At 41.1% G+C, this 24,369-nt stretch overlaps 1 protein-coding gene across 2 annotated transcripts in view; it reads left to right on the forward strand.

Annotated features, from left to right (window-relative positions):
* Positions 1-4,705: 4,705 nt before the first annotated feature.
* The window catches only part of SRBD1 (S1 RNA binding domain 1), a 227,000-nt gene continuing 207,336 nt past the window's right edge, over positions 4,706-24,369 (forward strand). For both annotated transcript variants that reach the window (XM_047782149.1, XM_047782150.1), the window contains exons 1-4: positions 4,706-4,770; positions 9,309-9,388; positions 10,165-10,342; positions 18,478-18,864. In XM_047782149.1, the coding sequence (XP_047638105.1) occupies positions 4,720-4,770; positions 9,309-9,388; positions 10,165-10,342; positions 18,478-18,864 (696 nt within the window). In that variant the 5' untranslated portion in view covers positions 4,706-4,719. The remainder of the gene's footprint in view (positions 4,771-9,308; positions 9,389-10,164; positions 10,343-18,477; positions 18,865-24,369) is intronic.

Below are 24,369 nucleotides of genomic sequence, written 5' to 3' on the forward strand. Positions count from 1 at the left end.
CCACAGCAATGTGGGATCCAAGATGCATCTGTGACCTACAGCACAGCCACAGCAATGCGGGATCTGAGCCGCATCTGCGACCTACACCACAGCCACAGCAATGCGGGATCCAAGCCCCATCTGAGACCTACACCACAGCCACAGCAATGTGGAATCTGAGCCACGTCTGTGACCTACACCACAGCTCACAGCAATGCTGGATCCTTAACGCACTGAGCAAGGCCAGAGATCGAACCCACAACCTCGTGGTTCCTAGTCGGATTCATTAACCACTGAGTCACGAAGGGAACTCCAGAACAAAATGTTTTAAAGTTTGTTTGGAAGCACAAAAGACCCATAATAGCCAAAGACATCCTAAGAAAGAAAAATGGAGCTGAAGGAATCAGGCTTCCTGACTTCAGACTACACTACAAAGAAACAGTCATCAAAACAATATGGTCCTGGCACAAAAACAGAAATATAGATTAGTGGAACAGATAGAAAGCCCAGAATTAAATCCACGCACCTATGGTCAACTAATATTGATAAAGGAGGCAAGAATATACAGTTGATAAAAGACAACCCCTTCAATAAGTGGTGCTGGGAAAACTGGACAGCCACATGGAAAAGAATGAAATTAGAACACTTCTTAACACCATCACAAAAATAAACTCAAAATGGATTAAAGACCTAAATATAAGACCAGATAGTATAAAACTCTTAGAGGAAAACATAGGCCAAGCACTCTGACATAAACCACAGCAACATCTTCTCAGATCCACCTCCTAGAGTAATGACAATAAAAACAAAAATAAACAAATGGGAATTAATTAAACTTAAAAGTTTCTGCACAGCAAAGGAAACCCTAAAGATAACAAGGAGTTCCCATCCTGGTGCAGCCTAAACACATCCAGCTAGGAACCATGAGGTTGCAGGTTTGATCCCTGGCCTCACTCAGTGGGTTAAGGATCTGGTATTGCTGTGAGCTGTGTTTAGTTCACAGATACTTGGATCCAGCATTGCTGTGGCTGTGGTGTAGGCTGGTGGCTACAGTTCTGATTAGACCCCTAATCTGGAACCTCCATTTGCTGCGGGTGGGTCCCTAAAAAGACAAAAAGGAAAAAAAAAAAAAGACAACCCACAGAATGGGAGAAAATATTTGCAAATGAAGCAACTGACAAGGGATTAATCTCCAAAATTTATAAACATCTTCTGTAGCTCAATACCAAAAAAACAAACAAACACCCCCATCAAAAAATGGGCAGAAGATCTAAACAGACAATTCTCCAAACAAGACATACAAATGGCCAAAAGACACATGAAAAGTTGTTCTACATCACTAGTTATTAGAGAAATGCCAATCAAAACCACTATGAGGTACCATCTTACACTGGCCAGAATGGCCATCATCAGAAAGTCTACAAACAATAAATGCTGGAGAGGGTGTGGAGAAAAGGGAACTCTCTTACACTGTTGGTGGGAATGTAAACTGGTAAAACCACTGCGGAAAACAGTATGGAGATTCCTCAGAAAACTAAAAATGGAATTACCATTTGATCAAGCAATCCACTGCTGGGCATCTATCCAGAGAAAACCATGACTCGGAAAGATACATGCACTACAATGTTCATTGCAGCACAACATACAACAGCCAAGACATGGAAACAACCTAATTGTCCACCGACAGGGTGGATAAAGAACATGTGGTACATATATACAATGGAATATTACTCAGCCATGAAAAGGAAAGAAATAATGGCATTTGTAGCAACATGGATGGACCTAGAAATTATCATGCTAAGTGAAGTCAGTCAGACAGGGAGACACCAACATCATATGCTATCACTTACACGCGGAATCTAAAAAAAGGACACAGTGGACTTCTTTGCAGAACAGATACTGACTCACAGACCTTGAAAAACCTATGGTTTCCAAATGAGACAGGTTGAGGGGTGGGGGGATGCACTGGTGGTTTGGGATGGGAATGCTGTAATTTGTGATGATCTCTGTACAACTATAAAAAATGTAATGAAATTCATGGAGTAATAAAAATTAAAGTATACAATTCTGAAAAAATTAAAAAAAAATAAACCCACAAATATCCTGGAATTCAGCACTTAAGGTAAACAACAGACTGGGCAAAGTCCTAAAGAGAAAAGGCAGTTTTTTGTTTGTTTTAAAAAAATGTTCATTTTGTTTTTGCTTTTTAGGGTGGCACCCATGGTATAAGGAGATTCCCAGGCTAGGGGTCGAATTGGAGCTGCAGCTGCCGTCCTACTCCACAGCCACAGAACGAAGGTTCCCAGCTGTGTCTGCAGCCTACACCAGAGCTCACAGCAACGTCAGATCCTTAATATACCGAGCGAGGCCAGGGATCAAAACCACAACCTCACAGTTACTAGTCGGATTCGTTTCTGCTGCACCACAATGAGAATTCCGAGAAAAGGTAGTTTTTGCAGTGGTTTTTACTTAGTGAAATACAAATTTCCCTTGACAGCTTTTAGTGGGTGTGGCTTTCCTGCAAAATCCCAAGGGAAATGTGTTCTCCACAATCTTCCTTGACTTTGGAGTCAGTAACCACTTACATTAATTTTAGAGAATCCTGCCTTACCTTTTATTTTCTCCAGATGTCTGATGTCTAAAATTTTACCAGGTTACTTACTTTAGCTTAGTAATCATTTTTAATTCCCCAGTTGAAAGGCAAATATCCCTACGGAGGAGAGGGGAATTGAGGTCCAACAATATGCTGGCCAACCCCTACTCTTGCCCGCATAGCTACTACCATGCATGACTTAACCCTGGAATCTAGACTGTCTTGTCTGGGTTTTTATCTCATGTGACTGTATTTAGTCCACCATCTTGTTTGAAAATTCCCGCAGGACAGGAATTGTATCAAAAGATTTTGTAGAATATTGTTTCACCCAGATCCAGCCCTATCTTAAATATGTGTTGTACAATTAGACATCAAAAGTAAATGAATGCTAAATAGTAAGTTATTGTTGATTATTATGACCTGAACTTGCCTTCCCGAAATCTTGAACTATAATGTGTTCTTCAGTATTCTTTCAGAACTAGAAATTGTGCAGCATATGTGATTGTAGCTGAGAGTTCTAGATTTTCCGGAACCACTGCAAAAGGCAACATAAGGCTGCAAATTAAGAAAGAAAAAACCTCCTATACCATCTCAGAAATGGATTCTTACGGCCAAGAATATTAGATATAGAAGAAGAGACATTAAGGGTAAAGAGTCCTGTTTTCTTCCTCATTGCAAAAATTTGCCAATAAAGTTTATGTCCTCTTTGGGTGAATCTGTACCACCCAAAGAGTCATTTCAATAGCTCGCTCAGCTCTTCTGCACTTAAAAGTCCCTGGAAATGAGTCAGTAGCGTGGAAAGCTGCTCTTTAGAGCCTTCTAAAACAAATACATGGGATTTTCATTCGCTAAATTTTAATCTAGGTTAACAGTAGCCTCATTTCTTTCATTTTACAATCTAATTCCTTCTGTGGCTTAACGTTTAATATACTTGGCAAAAACAAAAACAAAAAAACACCACTACCAAAAACCAAATCATTTTTTATTTCTAATGCAAACTGATTTGAGAAAATACATTGAAGGTAAAGAGAAAGAAAAATTGCTGGGGTGGCCCTTCTAGCTTTTAAGTTGGGTTGGTGAAAAAAAGTGGGGCCTAGGGTATGGAAGAATTGTCACTGCTGTGGCCTGGGTTTGACCACTGACCTGGGAACTTCCACATGCAATGGGTGCAGTCAAAAAAAATTTTTTTTCCCATTCTTGCCCAAGAAAGTTAGATAAAGGGGATCTGAATTTGCCTCAAGTAAATTAATTCAGAGAGTATTCACCCTTAACATTTGTGGTGTATCGTATCGGGTAAGGAGTGAGATGGAGGGCTAGGCTGTGGAAATAAACTCATAAAGCATTTGCCCAGTGCACTAGGGAGTTCCTCTGAAAACCAGGTTTACAAGTTAGTGTGCTTGGCAGTGTACCAAGCTGCTTGAAATTACTTTTTTTTCTTTTGTCCTACCTGGTTAAGTGGAGAGCTTTCTTGTGGTTTTTGGTGTTTGAGATTTTCTGCCAGCGTTCAAGAGGTATCCTGTGAGAAGTGTTCTACAAGTAGATGTATTTTTTATGTATTTGTGGGAGGCGGGGAGCTCCCCTCTTTTCCGCCATCTTGACCGGAGCCTCCCCCAAGCTGCCTGAGAGACCAAAGTAAGAGAGTGAGCACTCTGGGACTCAACCTTCCCTGATCCTCAGAGGCAGAGGGAGGGCTTATCAAGAAGGGATAAAATTTGGCTATTTCCACAAGATTAGAGAAAACCCTTCTCTTTGGAGTAGTTAACACTTAAAACTGACTTTAGAATAAAGCTTGACCATTTTTTACCTTTTCCACTGAAAACTATACATCATACGATAAACACAAACAGTTTTGATTAAACTTAAACGAGAACAGAAGAAAACAAAAACAAACTGTTAAAATAAGGAAAAGAAAAACGAGGAGGCGCCTCCGCCTTCGCAAGCGCCTCCGACCGCAACTCCGCCGGATCCGGGTAAGTGGAACTCCGCTCCCAGCCCTGGGCGGGCCCCATCCCAGAGCTCCCACGGAATCCTTGCTCTAGCCCCGCCTCCGCTCAGCTTGGCTCCACCCTGCTCTGGGAGCCCGGCGCCTTTACCGCGAGCCAGGCGGGACTTCCGGCGTTTGAAAAACTTCCGGCGGGAACCGGAAGATGTGTTCGCACACACAGAATCCCGGGCCTCCAGATACTCCGGGCGGGAAGGTGAGCTGAGCGTCCGCCTTGGCGGTGTTCTTGCGGGCTCGCGCGAGCCCGGCGCCTGGGCTCTGGTATTTTTGGGGCCATTTAAAAAGTTCAGAGCTCTCATTTGGGAAATAACATCCCTTTTTAAAGTGAGAAGTTTCATTACATTTTACTGTCTTCAGTTTGTATCGCACACCCTACTCTCTGAAAACCCCTCCCGGTTGCCGCGTGTTAACCTGGCGCGTCTTCTCAGGGAAATTGCAGCTCTCTTAGCGCATAGGGGCAAGACGTGGGAAAGCCCGGGCAAACCTAGATTGTTTTCACCCGTTAAATGATCGGACGTGGGGAGGAAGCGCCCATTTCATTCTCAGATCTTGGTCCTGGCAGGATCAACTTCATCCTCAGCAGTGTGCCTGGAATATAGGAGGTGCTGAATAACTGTTGAGGAAAAGAATGAATGGGAACTCTCTAGGCAACTTTCCTTGAACCTCCCACTCGACAGCATGTCATTAATATAATGTATGTGCAATGGTGTTCGGGCAACGGCTTGGTGTTAGGGGCTTTGGGTTCTATCTGCCACATGTATCTTCCCTTTGAGTAAAACATTTCATCCCCATTGGATCTCAGGCTTCTCATTCATAAAGGTGTAGGACTGTCTGATTTCCGAAGCTCTTTGCAGCTCTAGTATTTTGTTTTTATTACTTGGTTAGGGATCTGTGGTGACGTTCCAAGCACTTCTGTTGATACCCTTAGGAAAACTTCTTTAGATGCCTCTTAAAAAGTTGTTTCTCTCTGTTCCACTTTAAGTTATCAAATTGTTTTCCCAATTTTAATGTAATATTTGTGTTTGTGGAGTTCTTTCCACTCCCTCCCCACTCCCATTTTCACTTGCCTCCTCTCTTTAGTAACATCATAGCAACCTCCAAGTTACTTATTTTGAATATGCTTATGTGCCCACAGAAATAAGAGAGCTTGGGAAGGATGGAAAATCTCAAGCCACTAAGAATAGAAATAAATGTTCTTTTGTACCATCCCTTTTTCAAGAAAACAATGAGTGCCATGTGTGATGCTGCCTAATAGTGATGGGGAGAATGTATATTCTTCTATAGAGACTATATGTATATATATATATTCTTATGTTCATTTTAAAAATAGTTATAGAGCAGCTATTAAGTGCCAAGCTCTGTGTGATACAGCAATGAATGATACAAATGTGGTTCCCTCATGGCATCTATCTCCATGAAGTGAACATGGGGGATGCAGGCAATAAACAAGGATAATTACAGATTATGTTATATGGTACTGTGTAAAGGAAATAAATAGGGTCCTAGAATAATATTATTCCTGAGAAACCTATTTTAGTTCTAAAATATTGAGATCTAAGAGATGAGCAGGAGCCAGCCTATTGATGAGCAGGGGGAATAGTGCTCCAGACAGAGGGAACCTGATGTGGGAAAGAATCATGCTGGTTGCAAGGACTGAAAGAATGACTATGGCTGAGGAGCTACATTGAATGGTAAATGTGGTTAGAAAGGTAGGCAGAGGTCACTTCAAAGCGTCTTTAGAAGGCTTTGATAAAAAAATATGATTTGATTCTAAGTGCAGGATGGAGCAGGAAGTCATTGAATGGTTTTAAAGTATTTTCTAATAGATTGTTTGAATGCCTGTGTGAAGAATGGGTTTTAGAAGCAAGAGGGAAGCAGGGAAGCCAGTTAAGAGGCTATTATAGTAGTCCAGGTGAAAAGCATTGGGAACTAAAACCTCACTGGAGATCATAGAAAGTTAAGGTCCATTTTGGAGGCAGAGTTTATGTGACTTACTAATAGACTGGATGTGGGAGAGAAGAGAAAGATGTGCAGGCTTTAGGTTTAGCAGATGAAACTTTAGAGATGGTGGATGTGTTTAGTATCTTGATTGTGGAGATGAGTATACATATGTCAAAATTTATCAAATTTGTACGCTTTAAATGAACAGTTTATTGTATGTCAGTTATAACTCAGTGAAGCTGTTAAAAATTTCCCAAGGTTCTAGCTTAGCAAATAACCTTCCATCTTAGGTGAATGGTGGTGCCACTTATAAAGATGGGATAGACTGAGGTTGGAATGAATTTTGGGACAAGGATTGGTTATCAGGATTTTCATTGTGGATTTGCTAAATTTTGGATAACTATGAAGCATCTAAATAGCTTCACAGGCAGGCAGTTTGTCATGTAAATCTAAATCTCAGAGGTAAGATCTGGGATGGAAGTATTAGGTTTGTTAGTAAGTAGGAGTATACGGTTTTTAAGAAAGAATTTCTAGGTCCTTAGCTTCTGTATAGACTCTTTCTAAACTGATCTGCCTGAAACTGGCCTATGTGTTTGTGCATATTCTCCTTTCCCACCTCCTCCTTTTTCAGATTCATGTTTTTTTCCTCCTTGTCAAAGGACAAGTTCACACCTGATTGTTTGATGGTAGCGTTGCTTCCAAGTTGCCTGATAAAGGGGCATTTGGAAATAGTCGTTTTAGGGAAATCTTCAGTGGTTAATTAAAATTTTATGAGCCTGCCAAGGATTTGTTTATCCCTATTTAAAACATTTCTGTTAAGGCTGAGGTGTGGAGTTAGAACTGATGCATGATGGCCTGTGTGGGAATGTTCTGATATCAGGTATATTATAGAAAGGGGTGGTAGGAGTGGATGATCTCTTTGGGCTGTTTGTTGGAGTGCTTAGCACCTTCAGCTTTTTATTCTTGCTCTGGTCAGATTCTTCAAGGAAAAGCCTTCTCATTTTCGTTGTTGGAGAGTAAGCATCTGATTGGCAGCTTTTTGGGAAGCCTAGTGGGTGAAGGAGACTGGGAATCTGTTCAGCTTTCAATCTTATGGGTCCCATGTCCACAGCTGTATTTGGTGTCCTCTAGTCTAGAGACTGTTTTACTCTCTGCAGAGAAACCTCCAGACTTTTTCCTGGGACAGTTGTTAATAGCATGAGGCAGAGTAGGGCATCTAGAGGTATTCCTTTGCCTCAGACAGCTTAACACCCAGCCCTGTCTCCCTTTACCCTTAGTTCCAAGGTGTCACTTGCTGTGCCCTGCGATTTTTTTTTTTTTTTTGAGGGTACTGTAGAGTAAATTGGTTTGGTTCTGAAATGCTCCCATTACTGACTTGGGACTTTAATTTTTATATAGTAAAGTCTGCTAATCTTTTTGGCTTTTGGAATTCTGATTCATGCCTCAGAAAACTTTCCTCTCCCACCTCCACTCAAAATTATGAAAATAACTTTTTTTTTTTGTAGTATTGTAGTTTTATCTCGTACATTTAAGTCATTAGTCAGTGTGGAATATATTTTAGTTCATAGTGTGATGGCAAGAATTAAACACTTGTCTTCCTCCAGGGGGATAGCTGGTTGTCTTAACACTTACTGAATAATCCATTTCTGCCCTGGTTTAAAAGCCACCCCATCATACGCTGACTTCCTCTGTCTTTGTTCTTGTTTTATTGTGGTAAAATACCAACACAAAAATCACAAGTTATCCATTCCTTTATGGTCAGTATCTAGAAGCACTTATTTGAGCAATGATGACCTGCATAAGCATAAAATTACAAAAAGGGAGTGGCGGAAAAGATGGAAGAATAGCCTGTCTACCTCTGGAGATGTTTTCCTTTTGTTCTCCTGGTCCCCTCTGGGTGCTCTCCTGTCCAGTAGTTCTGAATTGAGCTATAGCCCTCGGGAAGACATGCTCCCTTTTGTGACAGCCCCTTTGGTATTTCTGTGAGTTGTTCCTTTCTTCTCCAAGTGCAAGTTACAACCAGAGGCATTATAACATATGACTGGGTTAGGAACTTGTTTAAAAGTTTGCAAGCATGTCAGAGTCTAAGGTAGTTTTTATGGTTTGACCTACATTCTTAGGTAATACAGTTTATCCACGAAAGTAAATTTGTTTACTTCCTATATTATATGATATCTCTGGTTATTTGTCTCAGTTTTTTTGAGAGCTGGATCTTTGACTTTGGGAAATATTTTCTAGTGGACTTTGTGATTAATTATTTTATTTAAATATTGTGATCTTTTATTATAAGGGACTAGATTATCTTATTTAGGAATAATCTGGCTATCGATTCAGTCAATCATCATAATTTATTTGACTGTCAACTTTGTAGATGGATCTCTACTACTGTAAGAAGATAAAGAAGAGGGAAAATATTTCTTGTCTTTGAGGTGTAGTTTAATAAAGGACTTTATAATTGGCAAATTATCAAATAATATGTGCAGTATACACAAGCACATGATTCTAAAAAAATGAAGAATTCCCAGCCTTTGAGAATTTATTGATGGCCCACACTCATCAGGCTTTTGAAACCATTGGAAGGCTGTTAGCTGCCCTTGTAATTGGCAGCCACAGAAGGAGAAACCAATGTTTAGGCTTGTGAATGGTTGACTTTTTTTTTCTTATGGCATTTTCTTGTAGCAGAGCTATTGGAGTGTTAGCTTTGAATGGCACATCATTTTGTAGACAAAGTAAGTGATCAGTTATTCAAGTGAGACAAAACATGCTGGTTTCATGTTTTATTTCTTCTTCCAGATGTCATCATTGCCAAGGAGAGCAAAAGTAAAGGTCCAGACTGTGGTATCTAAAGATGAATTCTCTTCCCTCTCTGAGCTGTAAGCACATTGGTTTTCTATGGGGTGGGAGAATGTATTTTAAGGAAATGCATTCTGTCACTAACTTCTTAAGTCATTTTGAATTTAAGAAGGTTGTGTCTTATTCATTCATGCAACAAATATTTATTGAACTCATGCTGTGTCCTAGGCTTTGTTTAAATGTTGGTGATAAACTGTTGAACAAGAAGAAAGTGACCAACTAAATATATAGCATTTACACTAGAATATAACATCCTAAAAAAAAAAAAAAGAATGTAAGGAGAGTTTTTAATATTGCTTTGGAGCACAGTTTCTCAACTTAACACTATTGAACAGATAATTCTTCGCTATGGGGATTGTCCTTTGCATCGTAGGATGTTTAGTAAGTAACATCTCTTGTCTCTACCCATTAGTTGCCAATAGCATTCCCTCCCCTACCCCAGTTTTGACAATCAAAAATGTTTATAGACATTGCTTAAAAATGGGAAACCTCACTATGACTCTGGTGTTAATAAGCCATTTATCACTTAAGGTAATAAATAATTTCCTCTGTCTTGAGTGTATGTATGTTTGTACTGGTTAGATAAGAGGAGAGTGATTTATCGTATATTGGAGGATATTTCTGGTTGACTCTCTTGTTTCAATTTTTAGCAATGTCTGTTCATAATCTGTGCTCACATCAGCCCATTTTATATGAAATGCCTTCTAACTTATTTTTTCAAGAAGCATATATCTCTTTATTACCTTAACATTCAGCTTCATTTTTCCTAGAAATTTTTCTGTCATTTTACTCCTAGATCATCTGCCTCTGAAGATGACAAGGAGGATAGTGCCTGGGAACCCCAAAAGAAAGTCCCCAGAAGCCGCAAGCCACCTGTTTCCAAGGAATCCAAACCAAAGAGGGCACCGCGGGTGAAGAAGACTCCCCTGCAGAGCAGAGATGGCGCAGAAGATGTGGCTGTCAAGGAGGAACTGGTAGGTGCCTTAGCTGGATAGAGCAAACACTGAAAGGCTGTCCTAACTGGTGATGCTATATTTTTTTTTTTTGGCCATGCCCTGTGGCATATGGGAATTTCTTGGGCCAGGGATCAAACTGGTGACACAGCAGCAACCTGAGCCACTGCACTGTCAAGGCTGGATCCTTCACCCTCTGCACCACAAGGGAACTCCTATGTATATTTTTTTTAAAGGAAAAAAGAGATTTCAAATGGAAGTTCTGTCACCTAAGAGACATTCCACATGTTTTCTAGCTCAGTCAAAGCACATGGAGCTTGTCAGAAGATTTCATTTCATTGGTTTGGCCTCTTGCTCTGGTGTACTGAACAAAATAATTGAAAACCCTATTTTAGGTAGAGCTAGAATTGGTAGCCTCCTAATAATTTTAAAAGCTGTTACTAGCAAACATTGTAGACAAAATTCGTTTCTTGGTCTCTTCCTCTCCATGTTGCTGTAATTTGCCAACCCACTGGCCACTTCATTCACCGAAAGACTTTAGCTCCTGCTTCATATCTTCCTCTTTGCTATCTTGTCATTATTCTCAGTGATTTCCCCCTCCATGTGGATGAGCCTTCTAATACCCTCTGTTCTTGGCTCTTTAATCTCCTCACCTCCAGTGACTTTTTTTCTTCTCTGCACCACCCTTCTCATGATCTCAACCTGAATCTTATGACTAGAAACTGCTACTGTTTAGATTTCTTTTTCACCCATCTCACTTTTCCTATTCCCCATCACCTCCCCATTTCCTAGTCTTCCAGCTCCCTTGCCCACATGTCCTCACTGCCAGTTTTGCAAACTTGTCATCTGTAGTTCTCAGCCTGGGAAACTTGAAAGAAAATGCCAGTGCCTTGCTTCTTTTCCAGACCAGTTAAATCTGGAAAGAATTCTGGGAGTGGACCTTGGCACCAGTGGTATTATTTTCTTAAAGCTCCTCAGGTGATTTTTATGTACGCCAGGGTTGCGTGATCCACTCCCTAATCCTTCGCCTCCAGGGCTCAGTCACTGTCCATAAGCCCTTTTCTTTTCCTAGTCTAGCCTAGATTACATAATCACTTTTTATTAAATAGTCTCACCATTTTGCACTTCTTTCCTTCATCCTACCTGGCTGAATAGGCCCAAGGGCTGGGTGAGCCATAGCCGCTTATGCCTGCACTGAGCAGCTGACTACTGCTAGAAACAGTCTCACCAATGACCTAATTTGTTTTCCTTTAGCTTCATAATCTCAGACCTCAAAGTTGCATGAAAAATACTTTTGGCAGACTCATTACTTTTCTCCAGCAGTTTTGTTTTTCTTCCTTTCTTCTCTTAAATGTTCTAAATTCTTTTCTCTCACTCAGCTGATGGCATTGCCTTTTATTTATTTGAGAATATATGAAGTTTCTCATTTTCTCATGACCAAGCTATCTATATTTGTGTTCACCTTTTGTCCTATTTCCATGGAGGAAATGTCATTCCTTCTACCAAGTACTGGTTTACCCCTTGGGCTTAAGATGCCATCCACTGTCACACAAGGTCTCTGTCCCCTCAGTCATCTACTTTCTTTTGTCAACTTTTCTTCCTCAGTTGCTACGGAATATAAAATGTTCTTTTACATCTACTTTTTTTTTGTCTTTTTGCCTTTTCTAGGCTGCTCCCACAGCATATGGAGATTCCCAGGCTAGGGGTTTAATCATAGCTGTAGCAACCGGCCTATGCCAGAGCCACAGCAACGCGGGATCCTTAACCCACTGAGCAAGGCCAGGGATCAAACCTGCAACCTCATGGTTCCTAGTTGGATTCGTTAACCACTGCACCAAGACGGGAACTCCTTTTTACATCTGCTTTTTAAGAAACCTTCCATTAACTCCATATCCGTCCTCAGTTACCAATCAAGCTCACACAATACAACGCAAGGCAAGGTCAAGGCCAAGGTATGCTAACTGATTAGACTGGTAAAGATATAATGGGCCACTTTTTTGATATAGGCAGTTTACAACTTTCAGAGATAGCAAAAAACAAAGGAATGGTTGGATTCTTCCTGGAGTCCTGGGTTTAGTCATAGGCTGTGTATAAACATTTGGAAAGTCAACATGATTAAAAAAACCTATAAAGGTGAAAGAAAGAAAATGAACTGTGATTATGCAGTGTGTCAGAGACTCATAATAAATATAAGGAGGAAAAATATTGTCATGGCTTATTAAACTTGAGTATGTCACTGAGAACGGCAATAGAATCTTACAAGCTTTAAAAATGGAGATTTCTAGGAGTTCCCGTCATGGCTCACTGGTTAGTGAATCCAACCAGGAACAATGAGATTGTAGGTTTGATTCCTGGACTTGCTCAGTGGGTTAAGGATCCAGCGGGCATTGTTGTGAGGTGTGGTGTAGGTTGTAGATGTGGCTCAGATCCCGTGTTGCTGTGGCTCTGGCGTTGGCGTAGGCCGGTGGCTACAGCTCCAATTGGACCCCTAGCCTGGAACCTCCCTATGCCATGGGAAGCGGCCGTGGAAAAGGCAAAAAGACAAAAAAAAAAAAAAAGGAGATTTCCATATGTTTTTGATGTGTGTTTTGATCTAAATGTGTTTTACTCTTATCAAAATTTTTGGTCTTTGGACTCCTTTACACTCAGTAAGGACCCCAAGGAACTTTTGCTTATGTGGGTTTTATCTGTAGATATTTACTGTATTAGAAATTAAAAATGAGAAAATATCAATCAGTTCTAAAATAATGTAAACCTATTACATGTTAATGCAATTAACACATTTTAATGAAAAATAAGTATATATTTTTTCCCAAACAGCAGCAAAAAATTAGAAGAGTGACATTATTATGCATTTTTGCAAATGTCTTTAATGTCTGATTTCCTAGAAGATAATTGAAATGAAAAAGAAATCCCAGTCTTCACATAGTTCTGTATTTGGAAAAGGGAGGGGTGTTTAATAGGCTTTTCAGGATATTATTTAATACTATACCAAAACTCAGTAAGTGGTAATTTCTAAAAGGTTTATTTCATTGCTGACTCTATAACCATACTGTATTAAGTTAAAATCCATGTTCTGTGCTATACGGAAAATACTGGTTCACTGATTTACCTCGAGACAACCATGGAATGTCTGTATGCTTTGCCTGCAGCAGAAGTGCTTGATGTGTACGTTTGGGCATTACGTACGTTTCAGGACGGAATATGAAAAAAGTATGTTCTCAAGTATTGGAATTTAAAAAAATAAAAACTTTTACTGCTTCATTCTTAAGTGAAATTGACCTTGTTTTATTGCAAGCGTGTAGCAGTGAAGGGGACAGCAGTTGCGTGGTGCTACTGTCTTGGTTTTTACTACCATTGCTCTTGCATTATTATGAATATGGTGACCTTGCAGGCCCCCGAAAGGGTCTTAGGGGTCTGAGAGCAACTCTGAGAAACACTAGATCAATTTTGTCTGAAGACTCCAGAGAAGATACTTTGAAGTGTCTAATTTATGATTTTTGGCTTTTCTTGTTTTCCTCTTACTGTAAACTACCTACCTTTAGTTATTGTACTTTTTCTTCATGTCTTCATCTACTTCCTTTTCCCTCTCCTGGGAGGTGGTTTAGGTGTGGTGGCTGTGGTAACGATGGTGGTATTAGCAGATATTTGATTGCTTACCATTAGCTAGGCAACATGCTCAACTTTGCTTGTGTGATCTTAATTTTCACAGCAAGCCCTTGAGGCAGGTGCTGTAATTATCTTGGCTGTGTGGAGGAGAAAACCAAGGCGGGAAATGTTCAGTGACTTGCTCATGGATCACACATAGTAAGCAATAGAACTGGGTTTCTAAGTCAGGAACGTGATTTTGTCAGCATTTCAGGAACCGATATACCTCAGGGGTGTTTTTACATCAGCTATGCTCATTAGAGTGATGCATAAAACCAGAGTGCTGATTTAATAATGAATGGTTTGATGTCACCATCATAAGGAGTTAAATTCTTATGACTAGCACTGTCTCTTGTCAGAGGCTGAGGTAAGTAGGGAATGAAATAATAATCAGAAATTTACTTGATGAGCCGGAGCTGAGTAGGAGAATTAGATAAATCTATTCATTTGGGTTTATTGAAGGCCTACTGTGGTGGAGGCGCTATGCAGGTCACAATGAGAATTGAATGTTTTAACTGCACGAGTCTAAGGTAGTCTGATGTATCCTTCTCACAAGAGGGCTTTCTTACCATTGAGACCAGATTACTCAGAATCTGTTTACTAAGCTTTCCTATTCTGTGTGTTACTTAGAATGCCGATCATAATTTGCTTTGTATAGTCTTCCTTTTTCTGTTCCTTTAGGGCTGAATCACTCTGTACAATTGATACATGCTTTCTTTTTTTTTTTTTCTTTTAATAATTTTTTATTTTCCCACTGCACAGCAAGGGGGTCAGGTTATCCTTACATGTATACATTACAATTGCATTTTTTCCCCCACCCTTTCTTCTGTTGCAACATGAGTATCTAGACAAAGTTCTCAATGCTATTCAGCAGGATCTCCTTGTAAATCTATTCTAAGTTGTGTCTGATAAGCCCAAGCTCCCGATCCCTCCCACTCCCTCCCCCTCCCATCAGGCAGCCACAAGTCTCTTCTCCAAGTCCATGGTTTTCTTTTCTGAGGAGATGTTCATTTGTGCTGGATATTAGATTCCAGTTATAAGTGATATCATATGGTATTTGTCTTTGTCTTTCTGGCTCATTTCACTCAGTATGAGATTCTCTAGCTCCATCCATGTTGCTGCAAATGGCATTATGTCATTCTTTTTTATGGCTGAGTAGTATTCCATTGTGTATATATACCACATCTTCTGAATCCAATCATCTGTCGATGGACATTTGGGTTGTTTCCATGTCCTGGCTATTGTGAATAGTGCTGCAATGAACATGCGGGTGCACGTGTCTCTTTTAAGTAGAGTTTTGTCCAGATAGAAGCCCAAGAGTGGGATTGCGGGGTCATATGGAAGTTCTATGTGTAGATTTCTAAGGTATCTCCAAACTGTTCTCCATAGTGGCTGTACCAGTTTCCATTCCCACCAACAGTGCAGGAGGGTTCCCTTTTCTCCACAGCCCCTCCAGCACTTGTTATTTGTGGATTTATTAATGATGGCCATTCTGACTGGTGTGAGGTGATATCTCATGGTAGTTTTGATTTGCATTTCTCTTATAATCAGCGATGTTGAGCATTTTTTCATGTGTTTGTTGGCCATCTGTATATCTTCTTTGGAGAAATGTCCATTCAGGTCTTTTGCCCATTTTTCCATTGATTGATTGGCTTTATTGCTGTTGGGTTGTATAAGTTGTTTATATATTCTGGAGATTAAGCCCTTGTCAGTTGCATCATTTGAAACTATTTTCTCCCATTCTGTAAGTTGTCTTTTTGTTTTCTTTTGGGTTTCCTTTGCTGTGCAAAAGCTTTTCAGTTTGATGAGGTCCCATGGGTTTATTTTTGCTCTAATTTCTATTGCTTTGGGAGACTGACCTGAGAAAATATTCATGATGTTGATGTCAGAGAGTGTTTTGCCTATGTTTTCTTCTAGGAGTTTGATGGTGTCCTGTCGTATATTTAAGTCTTTCAGCCATTTGGAGTTTATTTGTGTGCATGGTGTGAGGGTGTGTTCTAGTTTCATTGATTTGCATGCAGCTGTCCAGGTTTCCCAGCAATGCTTGCTGAATAGACTTTCTTTTTCCCATTTTATGTTCTTGCCTCCCTTGTCAAAGATTAATTGACCATAGGTGTCAGGGTTTATTTCCGGATTCTCTATTCTATTCCATTGGTCTGTCTGTCTGTTTTGATACCAGTACCACACTGTTTTGATGACTGTGGCTTTGTAGTATTTCTGGAAGTCTGGGAGAGTTATGCCTCCTGCTTGGTTTTTGTTTCTCAGGATTGCTTTGGCGATTCTGGCTGGGTCTTTTGTTGTTCCATATAAATGTTTGGATTGTTTGTTCTACTTCTGTGAAAAATGTCATGGATAATCTGATAGGGATTGCATTGAATCTGTAGATTGCTTTGGGTAGTATGGCCATTTTTACAATATTGATTTTCCCAATCCAGGAACATGGAATATCTTTCCATTTCTTTACATCTTCTTTGATTTCTTTGATTAAAGTTTTATAGTTCTCGGCATATAGGTCCTTTACCTCCTTGGTCAGGTGTATTCCAAGGTGTTTGATTTTGTGAGGTGCAATTTTAAAAGGTATGGTATTTTTGTATTCCTTTTCTAATATTTCATTACTGGTATACAGAAATGCAACTGACTTCTGAATGTTAATCTTATATCCTGCTACTTTGCTGAATTTATTAATCAGTTCAAGTAGTTTTTGGGTTGAGTCCTTAGGGTTTTCTATGTATAGTATCATGTCATCTGCATACAGTGACAGTTTTATCTCTTCTCTTCCTATATGGATGCCTTTTATTTCTTTTGTTTGTCTAATTGCTGTGGCTAGGACTTCCAAGACACATGCTTTCTTTAGTTAAGTCAGTTAAATTTGATCAGGTTATTATTACTCTTACGGACTTAGAGGGGCATTCTATTTTTATATCTCTGTTCTTTCCCATTATGCTCCAATTAAAAATGTAGGAGTTCCCATTGTGGCTCAGCAGTAATGAACCTGACTAGTATCTATGAGGATGCAGGTTCAATCCCTGGCCTAGTTCAGTGGTTTAAGGCTCTGGTGTTGCCATGAGCTGCAGTGTAGGTCACAGACATGGCTCAGATCAGGTGTTGCTGTGGCTGTGGCAGCTGCAGTTCCAGTCGACCCCTTGCCTGGGAACTTCTGTATGCTGAGGGTATAGCCCTAAAAAGGAAAAAAAAAAAAAAAATTAATGATGAGAAAGCTATTTAGTGTATATCATTTCCAGGTTAGGTGGTGATGGGTGGGCATGAGGTTGGGGCAGGTGGTGCTATTATAGTTTCCAGTATTTTCAGTGGTCACTAATTCTGAAAAAATATCTGATAGGAGAGAAAATTGAATACTGACTGAAATTTAGTTGGGGAGCAGTTCTTTTGTTTGAGTTTGTGACACCTGCTTCACTTAAGAAATTAAAAACAGACTACCTTGCAAAATTGTGAACTCCATGGGGCAGGCAGGGTCTGTATCTTATTTACCGTTCTGGTCTCAAAATGAGTGCCAGATGCTGTTGCTTCACACCTGAGCTGTCACCTTGGGGGAGGGACAGGTGGTACAGAGAGTAACCCCTGGACATCTGTGCTTCCTGCCATGCAGACTCCTACGAAGGAGCAATGCCTGGTACTGCCCTGCTGTCCTGCCATGTTTTCTTGTCTTTCTGCATAAACTGGTGGCAGAAAACTTCACAAAACTCAACTGAAGCCTGTTACTCTTCTCTTCTTAAAGGGTTGCACAAGTTCTTTGGGGCAAGGATCAAACCCACACCACAACTATAACCAGAGCCACAGCAGTGATAATGCCATATCCTAACATGCCGAGACGCGGGGGAACCCCTTAAAGGGTTGGCTTTTGATTGCAAGTTTTAAAATCTTAGTTTTTCTGCCAGGTATAACCGAATCCTTTACTCATTTAAAAAAAAAAATATGCCTTTCATTTCTAGATGGTTGTAGATTCACATGCAGTTGTAAAAAATAATACAGGATCTCATGTACCCTTTATCCAATCTCCCACTATGTTACCATCTTGCAAAGCTGTAGTTAAATATCACAACCAGGATGTTGACATTGATAAAATCCGTTGATCTTATTTCGATTTCTCCAGTTTTATTTGTATTCATTTGTATGTGTGTATGTGTATATTTAGTTTTATGCAATTGTACCATATATGTAGGTCTGTGTATCCACCGCACAGAATAGTTCCATCACTACAAGGGTCCCTAGTATTACCCTTTTATAGCCATACCCACCTCCCTCCCAACCCCCATCCCCATCTCTGACCCCCCTAGTAACCACTAATTTTTTTAGGAATGTTATATAAATATAATCATAGAGTATGTAACTTTTGATTGACTCTTCCCCTCTACTCAACTTAATTTCTTTGAGATTCTTCCAAATTATTGTGTGTGTAAATAACTCGTGACTTTTCATTGCCGAATGATATTCCAGGGCCATTGGTTTTTATCTTCTAATTCTCATGTACTCTCTTTGTGTTTTAATAGAATAGCTCCGTGGCTATTGCTGATGTTGACATGGAGGACAGAAAAAATAAATTGGATACTGTGCAGGCTCTGAAAACAGCACGGATGAAACGGAAAAATTCAACTCAGTCACCTTCAGCTAGGAGGACCAAAAAGCTGAAAGCTGATAAAGACCTCAGCAAAGCCAGCAGCTTAGAGAGTGGGAGTAACAGCACAGAGACACCATCCACAAGCGCCACGTGGGAAAGCGGGTCCAAAAAGGAGGAGAAGGAAGATGACGTTACCTGCGGCCAGCCCCCTTTGAAGAAAGTGAAGACAGAAATGTGTCCTCAGGGGCAGCCTGTCAGGTTTCCGGCAAATGCCAGCAGCATTAAGGAGGAGGTGGAAATGAACTGGGACATAGTCCAGGTATGCAAGGCCTCTTTCTGTCACTTCAGTTCCTTTGATTCCTTTCTTTCTAACTGGGATGGGCTTGGGAAGGGCTGGGAGTTTTTGGTTCCCTTTTCACTTTTGCCAATGGTTTCTGGAGGTTTTGGCCACTGGTTTTTGTCCTGGGTACTTTTTTTTTTTTTTTTTGTCTTTTTGCCATTTCTTGGGCCGCTTCCGCAGCATATGGAGGTTCCCAGACTAAGGGTCAAATTGGAGCTGTAGCCGCCGACCTACGCCAGAGCCACAGCAACGCCGGATCCGAGCCGTGTCTGCAACCTACACCACAGCTCATGGCAACACCGGATCCTTAACCCACTGAGCAAGGCCAGGGATCGAACCCACAACCTCATGGTTCCTAGTCGGATTTGTTAACCACTGTGCCATGATGGGAACTCCCTGGGTACATTTTTTGGTACGACAGCTTATGTTCATCAGTTCTTCAGCTAAAAGCTGTGGCCTCGGAGGGTAGCTCTCTGCATGACTGTATGGACAGATTGCACCAACACATCGGGCCCTTCTAATTTCCTTGTTAAGTTTTTACCTTTCCCTTGGACTGTGTGTCCCCATAAAAGCAGTGCAGGTGATTAGGCCATTGGCCATTAGTACATCTAGTTAACTCTTAGTGTAATGTTATAATAGACTATGAACAAGGTCTAGTAATTTCTTAAAGGAAAATTCTATCCAAATTCCAACTTGGGCTGCCATAATTATCTCTCTTACTGGCATCAGATTTCTCCCAGTTTCTTTGGCTGGCTCTGGGGATGGTAGAGAAGACAGGAATAGTGACTCTTCAGTGGTGATTCTCAACCTTTTGTCTGCCCCAGCACACACTGGGAATGTTTCAGACTTAATCATAGCAGCACCCCTCAGGGTGGATAGCAGTACCCTCACTCCTTGTAGTCTGTCCCGTGGTGATTCTGATGTGTACTCCTTCCTCTGCTGTGAATTACTGCTCTAGAGCCTAGTGCCTCTGCTGGGTAATACTCATTCTCAGTCTGGAACCATCTGTGTGTTACTTTTTCTTCAGAGGAACTTCTTTTTACCCATGCTGCCTTTTCTGTTCCCTGTTAGTTGAACATCGCCAGTAATTTTTAATTACGCTTTTTCTTCTCTTTTACTCATTAAGGAATAGAATGTTCCCTTATAGCTTTCTTTTCATTCTTGTTCCTGAACAGTCCAAAGTTTCTTAGAGAAGCACAGTATTGTTAGGCTTCTTTCTATGCCTTCCCTTTCTTTCTTTCTTTCTTTCTTTTCTTTCTTTTCTTTCTTTTCTCTCTTTCTTTCTTTCTTTCTATTTCCTTCTTTTTCTTTCCTTCTTTCTTTCCTTCTTTCCTTCCTTCCTGCCTTCCCTCCTTCCTTCTTTCTTTCTTTCTCTTTTGTCTTTTCTAGGGCTGCACCCATGGCATATGGAGGTTCCCAGGCTAGGGGTCTAATTGGAGCTGTTGCTGCCAGCCTATGCCATAGCCATAGCAATGCAGAATCCAAGCCGCATCTGCCACCCACACCACAGCTCATGGCAACACCAGATCCCTAACCCACTGAGTGAGGCCAAGGATCAAACCCACAACCTTGTGGTTCCCAGTCAGATTTGTTAAACACTGAGCCATGGTGGGAACTCCTCTTTTTCTTTTTTCATTTAGGTCTACAAGGAAATGTTTTAAAAGGCTGGTTCATGGACAGCCTGCTTCAGGTTCACGCTGAAGCTGGACTCCTTGGTTCCAGTCCAGACCTACAGGGGCAGGTGAACCTGTCCCACTTCCCTTCTCTTCTCCTTTATGTTTCAGCTTCTGTCTGCTTTTGGTACAGATCCACCTCCAGTAGTTGACAGTGAGTGGGAGGGAAGGAGAAAGCTTTGAAAGCCCATGATGTCTTTTGAACCGTGGTAATAAGGTTTTCAAAACAAAGTCAAGGGCTGCTTATTTGATGAAACTTTGCTTCACACTTCTGTCTGCTAATCTGTATAACAGAGAAAGAGATGAAAATGACCCTGCCTTTGCCTGTTGTCTCTTAGGTACAAGTAATAGAAGACTGCTTCTATCAGCTTCAGCAGAAAAGAATTTATTATAAAGGACCCAAGGGTCTTTCAGAGAATGCAAAGTGTGGTCGTGTCTCCTAAAGGCCTTGAAGCAGAGATTGGATAACCATGGACTTGAGGCAGTCACTTTCTCAGTTTTCAGGGGTCTCAGGTTTTCATGATCTCTCATTTTTTCTCCTCCTCTGTGTGCCTGAGTTGTTATTTTCTCTCTGCAGTCCAGGTTTCCCTGCTTCTTTACTGAGGGTGGAAGATGACAGCCCCCTAGTCATCTGTCCTTAGTTTTAGCATGTGTATGGTGAGAATAGGTCCCCAACTGCCAGAGGGTGAGTGACAGAGAGCAGCTAGGAGTAAAAGCTTTGTTCATAAATCAGTAGCAGCAGTGTCCATGCTTTTGTTGTTGGAATATCAAATAGAAGCAAGTATCTCATTTTTCTTTTTTTCTGCTTTTTAGGGCCACATCCTTAGCATATGGAGGTTCCCAGGCTGAGTCCAGTTGGAGCTACAGCTGCTGGCCTACGCCACAGCCACAGCAACGCCAGATCTGAGCCGCGTCTGCCACCTACACCACAGCTCACAGCAACACCGGATCCTCACCCACTGAGTAAGGCCATGGATCAAACCTGCAATCTCATGGTTCCTAGTCGGATATGTTTCCGCTGTGCCACAACAGGAACTCCCAGCAAGTATCTAATTTTAAGGTCCTGGAATTATTTTATGGCCTTTAGCTATATTATTTAGGTAATATGAGTGTGCTGTCTTTCCTTTCAATTCCAATCATGTAATCTTGCTGGTTGGCTCTCAGGTCCCATGTGGCTCACAATGGGGTCCTTTTATTTGTCCTGAGGGAAGGGATATTGCACATTTTTTTGACAACTCAAACAAGCTTTTTCTCAGAATGTGGCACTTCTCGGTTGTGAATTGGGATAAATGGTTGCTAAAGCTGTCCCCTTTGCTGAGCATTCTTTAAGGAAACTTACATGTGTGAAAAAATAACTGATATAATAAAACGAATAGGTAAGGGTAAAGAGAACAACAGTAATAGAAAGCTTTTTGGCAAGGAGATGTCCAGTTGCTGGTTTCATTTTGAATAAAAAATTCTCTTGGGGAATTCCTGTTGTGGCTCAGTGGTTAATGAACCCAACTAGGAACCATGAGGTTGCAGGCTCAATCTCTGGCCTCGCTCAGTGGGTTAAGGATCCAGCATTGCTGTGAGCTGTGATGTAGGCCAGCAGCTACAGCTCTGATTTGACCCCTACCCTGGGAACCTCCATATGCCGTGGGCACGGCCCTAAAAATACAAAAAAAAGACAAAAAAATTCTCTTGGGAGTTTCCATTGTGGCTCAGTGGGTTTAGAACCCAGTGCTGTCTCTGAGGATGCGGGATTGATCCCTGGCCTCGAACAGTAGGTTAAGGATCAGTCATTGCCGCAAGTTGCGGCATAGGTCACAGCATCTGGCATTCCTGTGGCTGTGGCATAGGCTGCCAGCTGCAGCTCCGATTCAGCCCCTAGCATGGGAACTTCCATAATGCCACAGGTGCAGCCCTAAAAAGAAAAAAGAAAAAAAATTATCTCTCAATTCTACTCATTCAAGTGTCATTTAATTTAGATGTTAGTTCTTTTAAAATGCAGATATTTCCCAGATGATTAAGGGGTAGTTTAGTTGTTGATACCCAGAAGTTTTCTTCTTTTTTCTTTTTTGCTTGCCTGCAGCATGTGAAAGCTCCTGGGCCAGGGATTGAACCATTCCACAATAGTGACCTGAGTCACAGCAGTGACAATGATGGATCCTTAATCCACTGAGCCACCAGGGAACTCCAGTTTTCCTTCCTTTCTTCCTTTGTCAATTTTAGTGCTGTACCCATGGCTTATGGAGATTCCCAGACGAGGGGTCATATCAGAACTATAGGCACCAGCCTACACAACAGCCACAGCAATGCGGAATCTGAGCTACACCTGTGACCTACACTGCAGTTTGCAGCAACGCCAGATGCTTAACACACTGAGCAAGATCAGGAATTGAACCTGCATCCTCCTGGATACTAGTCGGGTTCTTAACTGGCTGAACCACAATAGGAACTTCCGTTCCTATATTCCCATTTTGAGAATATAGATTTTGAGGAGTAAATTCTCAGGCCACTTGTGGAGAAGGCCATTTTGTTGGAGGTTTAAGACACCAGAGAGTGGTATGAAGGCACCATGTCTTATTTGCAGTGGGATTCAGGAAGAGAAGTGAGGGAATTTGATTAATTTGTTTTGTTTTGTTTTGTTTTGCTTTTTAGGACCACAGTTGCAGCATATGGAGGTTCCCAGGCTAAGGGTCTAATCGAAGCTACAGCTGCCGGCCTGCGCCACAGCTGCGGAAACACCAGATCTGAGCCATGTCTGCAATCCACACCGCAGCTCATGACAATGCTGGATCCTTAACCCACTGAGCAAGGCCAGGGATTGAACCTGCAACCTCATGGTTCCTAGTTGGATTCGTTTTCTCTGCGCCACGACAGGAACCCCGATTTTTTTTTTTTTTTTTGCTTGTATTTGTATTTTTGCCTGAAAAAAATCATCTTGCTTTGCACACGAATCAATTTTATTTATTTATTTATTTATTTATTTATTTTATTTTTAGGGCCACATGCATGGCATATGGAAGTTCCCAGGCTAGGGGTTGAATTGGAGCTGCAGCTGCCAGCCTACACCACAGCCAGAACAACACGGGATCCAGCTGAGTCTGCAACCTACACCATAGTTAATGGCAATGCCAGATCCTTAACCCACTGAGCAAGGCCAAAGATTGAAGCTGCATTCTCATGGATATTAGTCGGATTCGTTTCAGCTACATCACAGTGGGAGCTCCCACAAATCAATTTTTTTTTGTCTTTTTGCCTTTTCTAGGACCGCTCCTGTGGCGTATAGAGATTCCCAGGCTGGGGGTCTAATCGGAGCTGTATCCGCTAGCCTACGCCACAGCCACAGCAACTGGGGATCCGAGCTGCATCTGCGACCTACACCACAGCTCACAACGATGCTGGATCCTTAACCTACTGAGCAAGGCCAGGGATCGAACCCGCAACCTCATGGTTTCTAGTTGGATTCGTTAACCACTGCGCCACAATGGGAACTCCCCAATTTTTTTAAAGGTAATGTAGTTTGTTGAACTTTGGGCAATTTGCTTAACTTCTTTGGGCCTCAGCTTTTATATCTGTAAAATGGGAATAATAATAGTATTTATCTCTTTTAAATGAGTTAGTATTGAATATATAAAAGTGTGTAGAACATGATAAGCCTTATGCAAATATTAGCTTAAAATGATGACAGTCACAAAGAGTGCCTCTCTAAGTCTTAGAGGTGAAAAAATACCGAGATACCGAGACTGCCTTTCTTTTTACTTTACCCTGATTCCTATCCACCAGTTAACTATAAAAGTTATTAAAGTAATAAGCGGTAATAGCT

Source organism: Phacochoerus africanus, chromosome 5 (genome assembly GCF_016906955.1).
Source record: "Phacochoerus africanus isolate WHEZ1 chromosome 5, ROS_Pafr_v1, whole genome shotgun sequence".
NCBI lineage: Eukaryota > Metazoa > Chordata > Mammalia > Artiodactyla > Suidae > Phacochoerus > Phacochoerus africanus.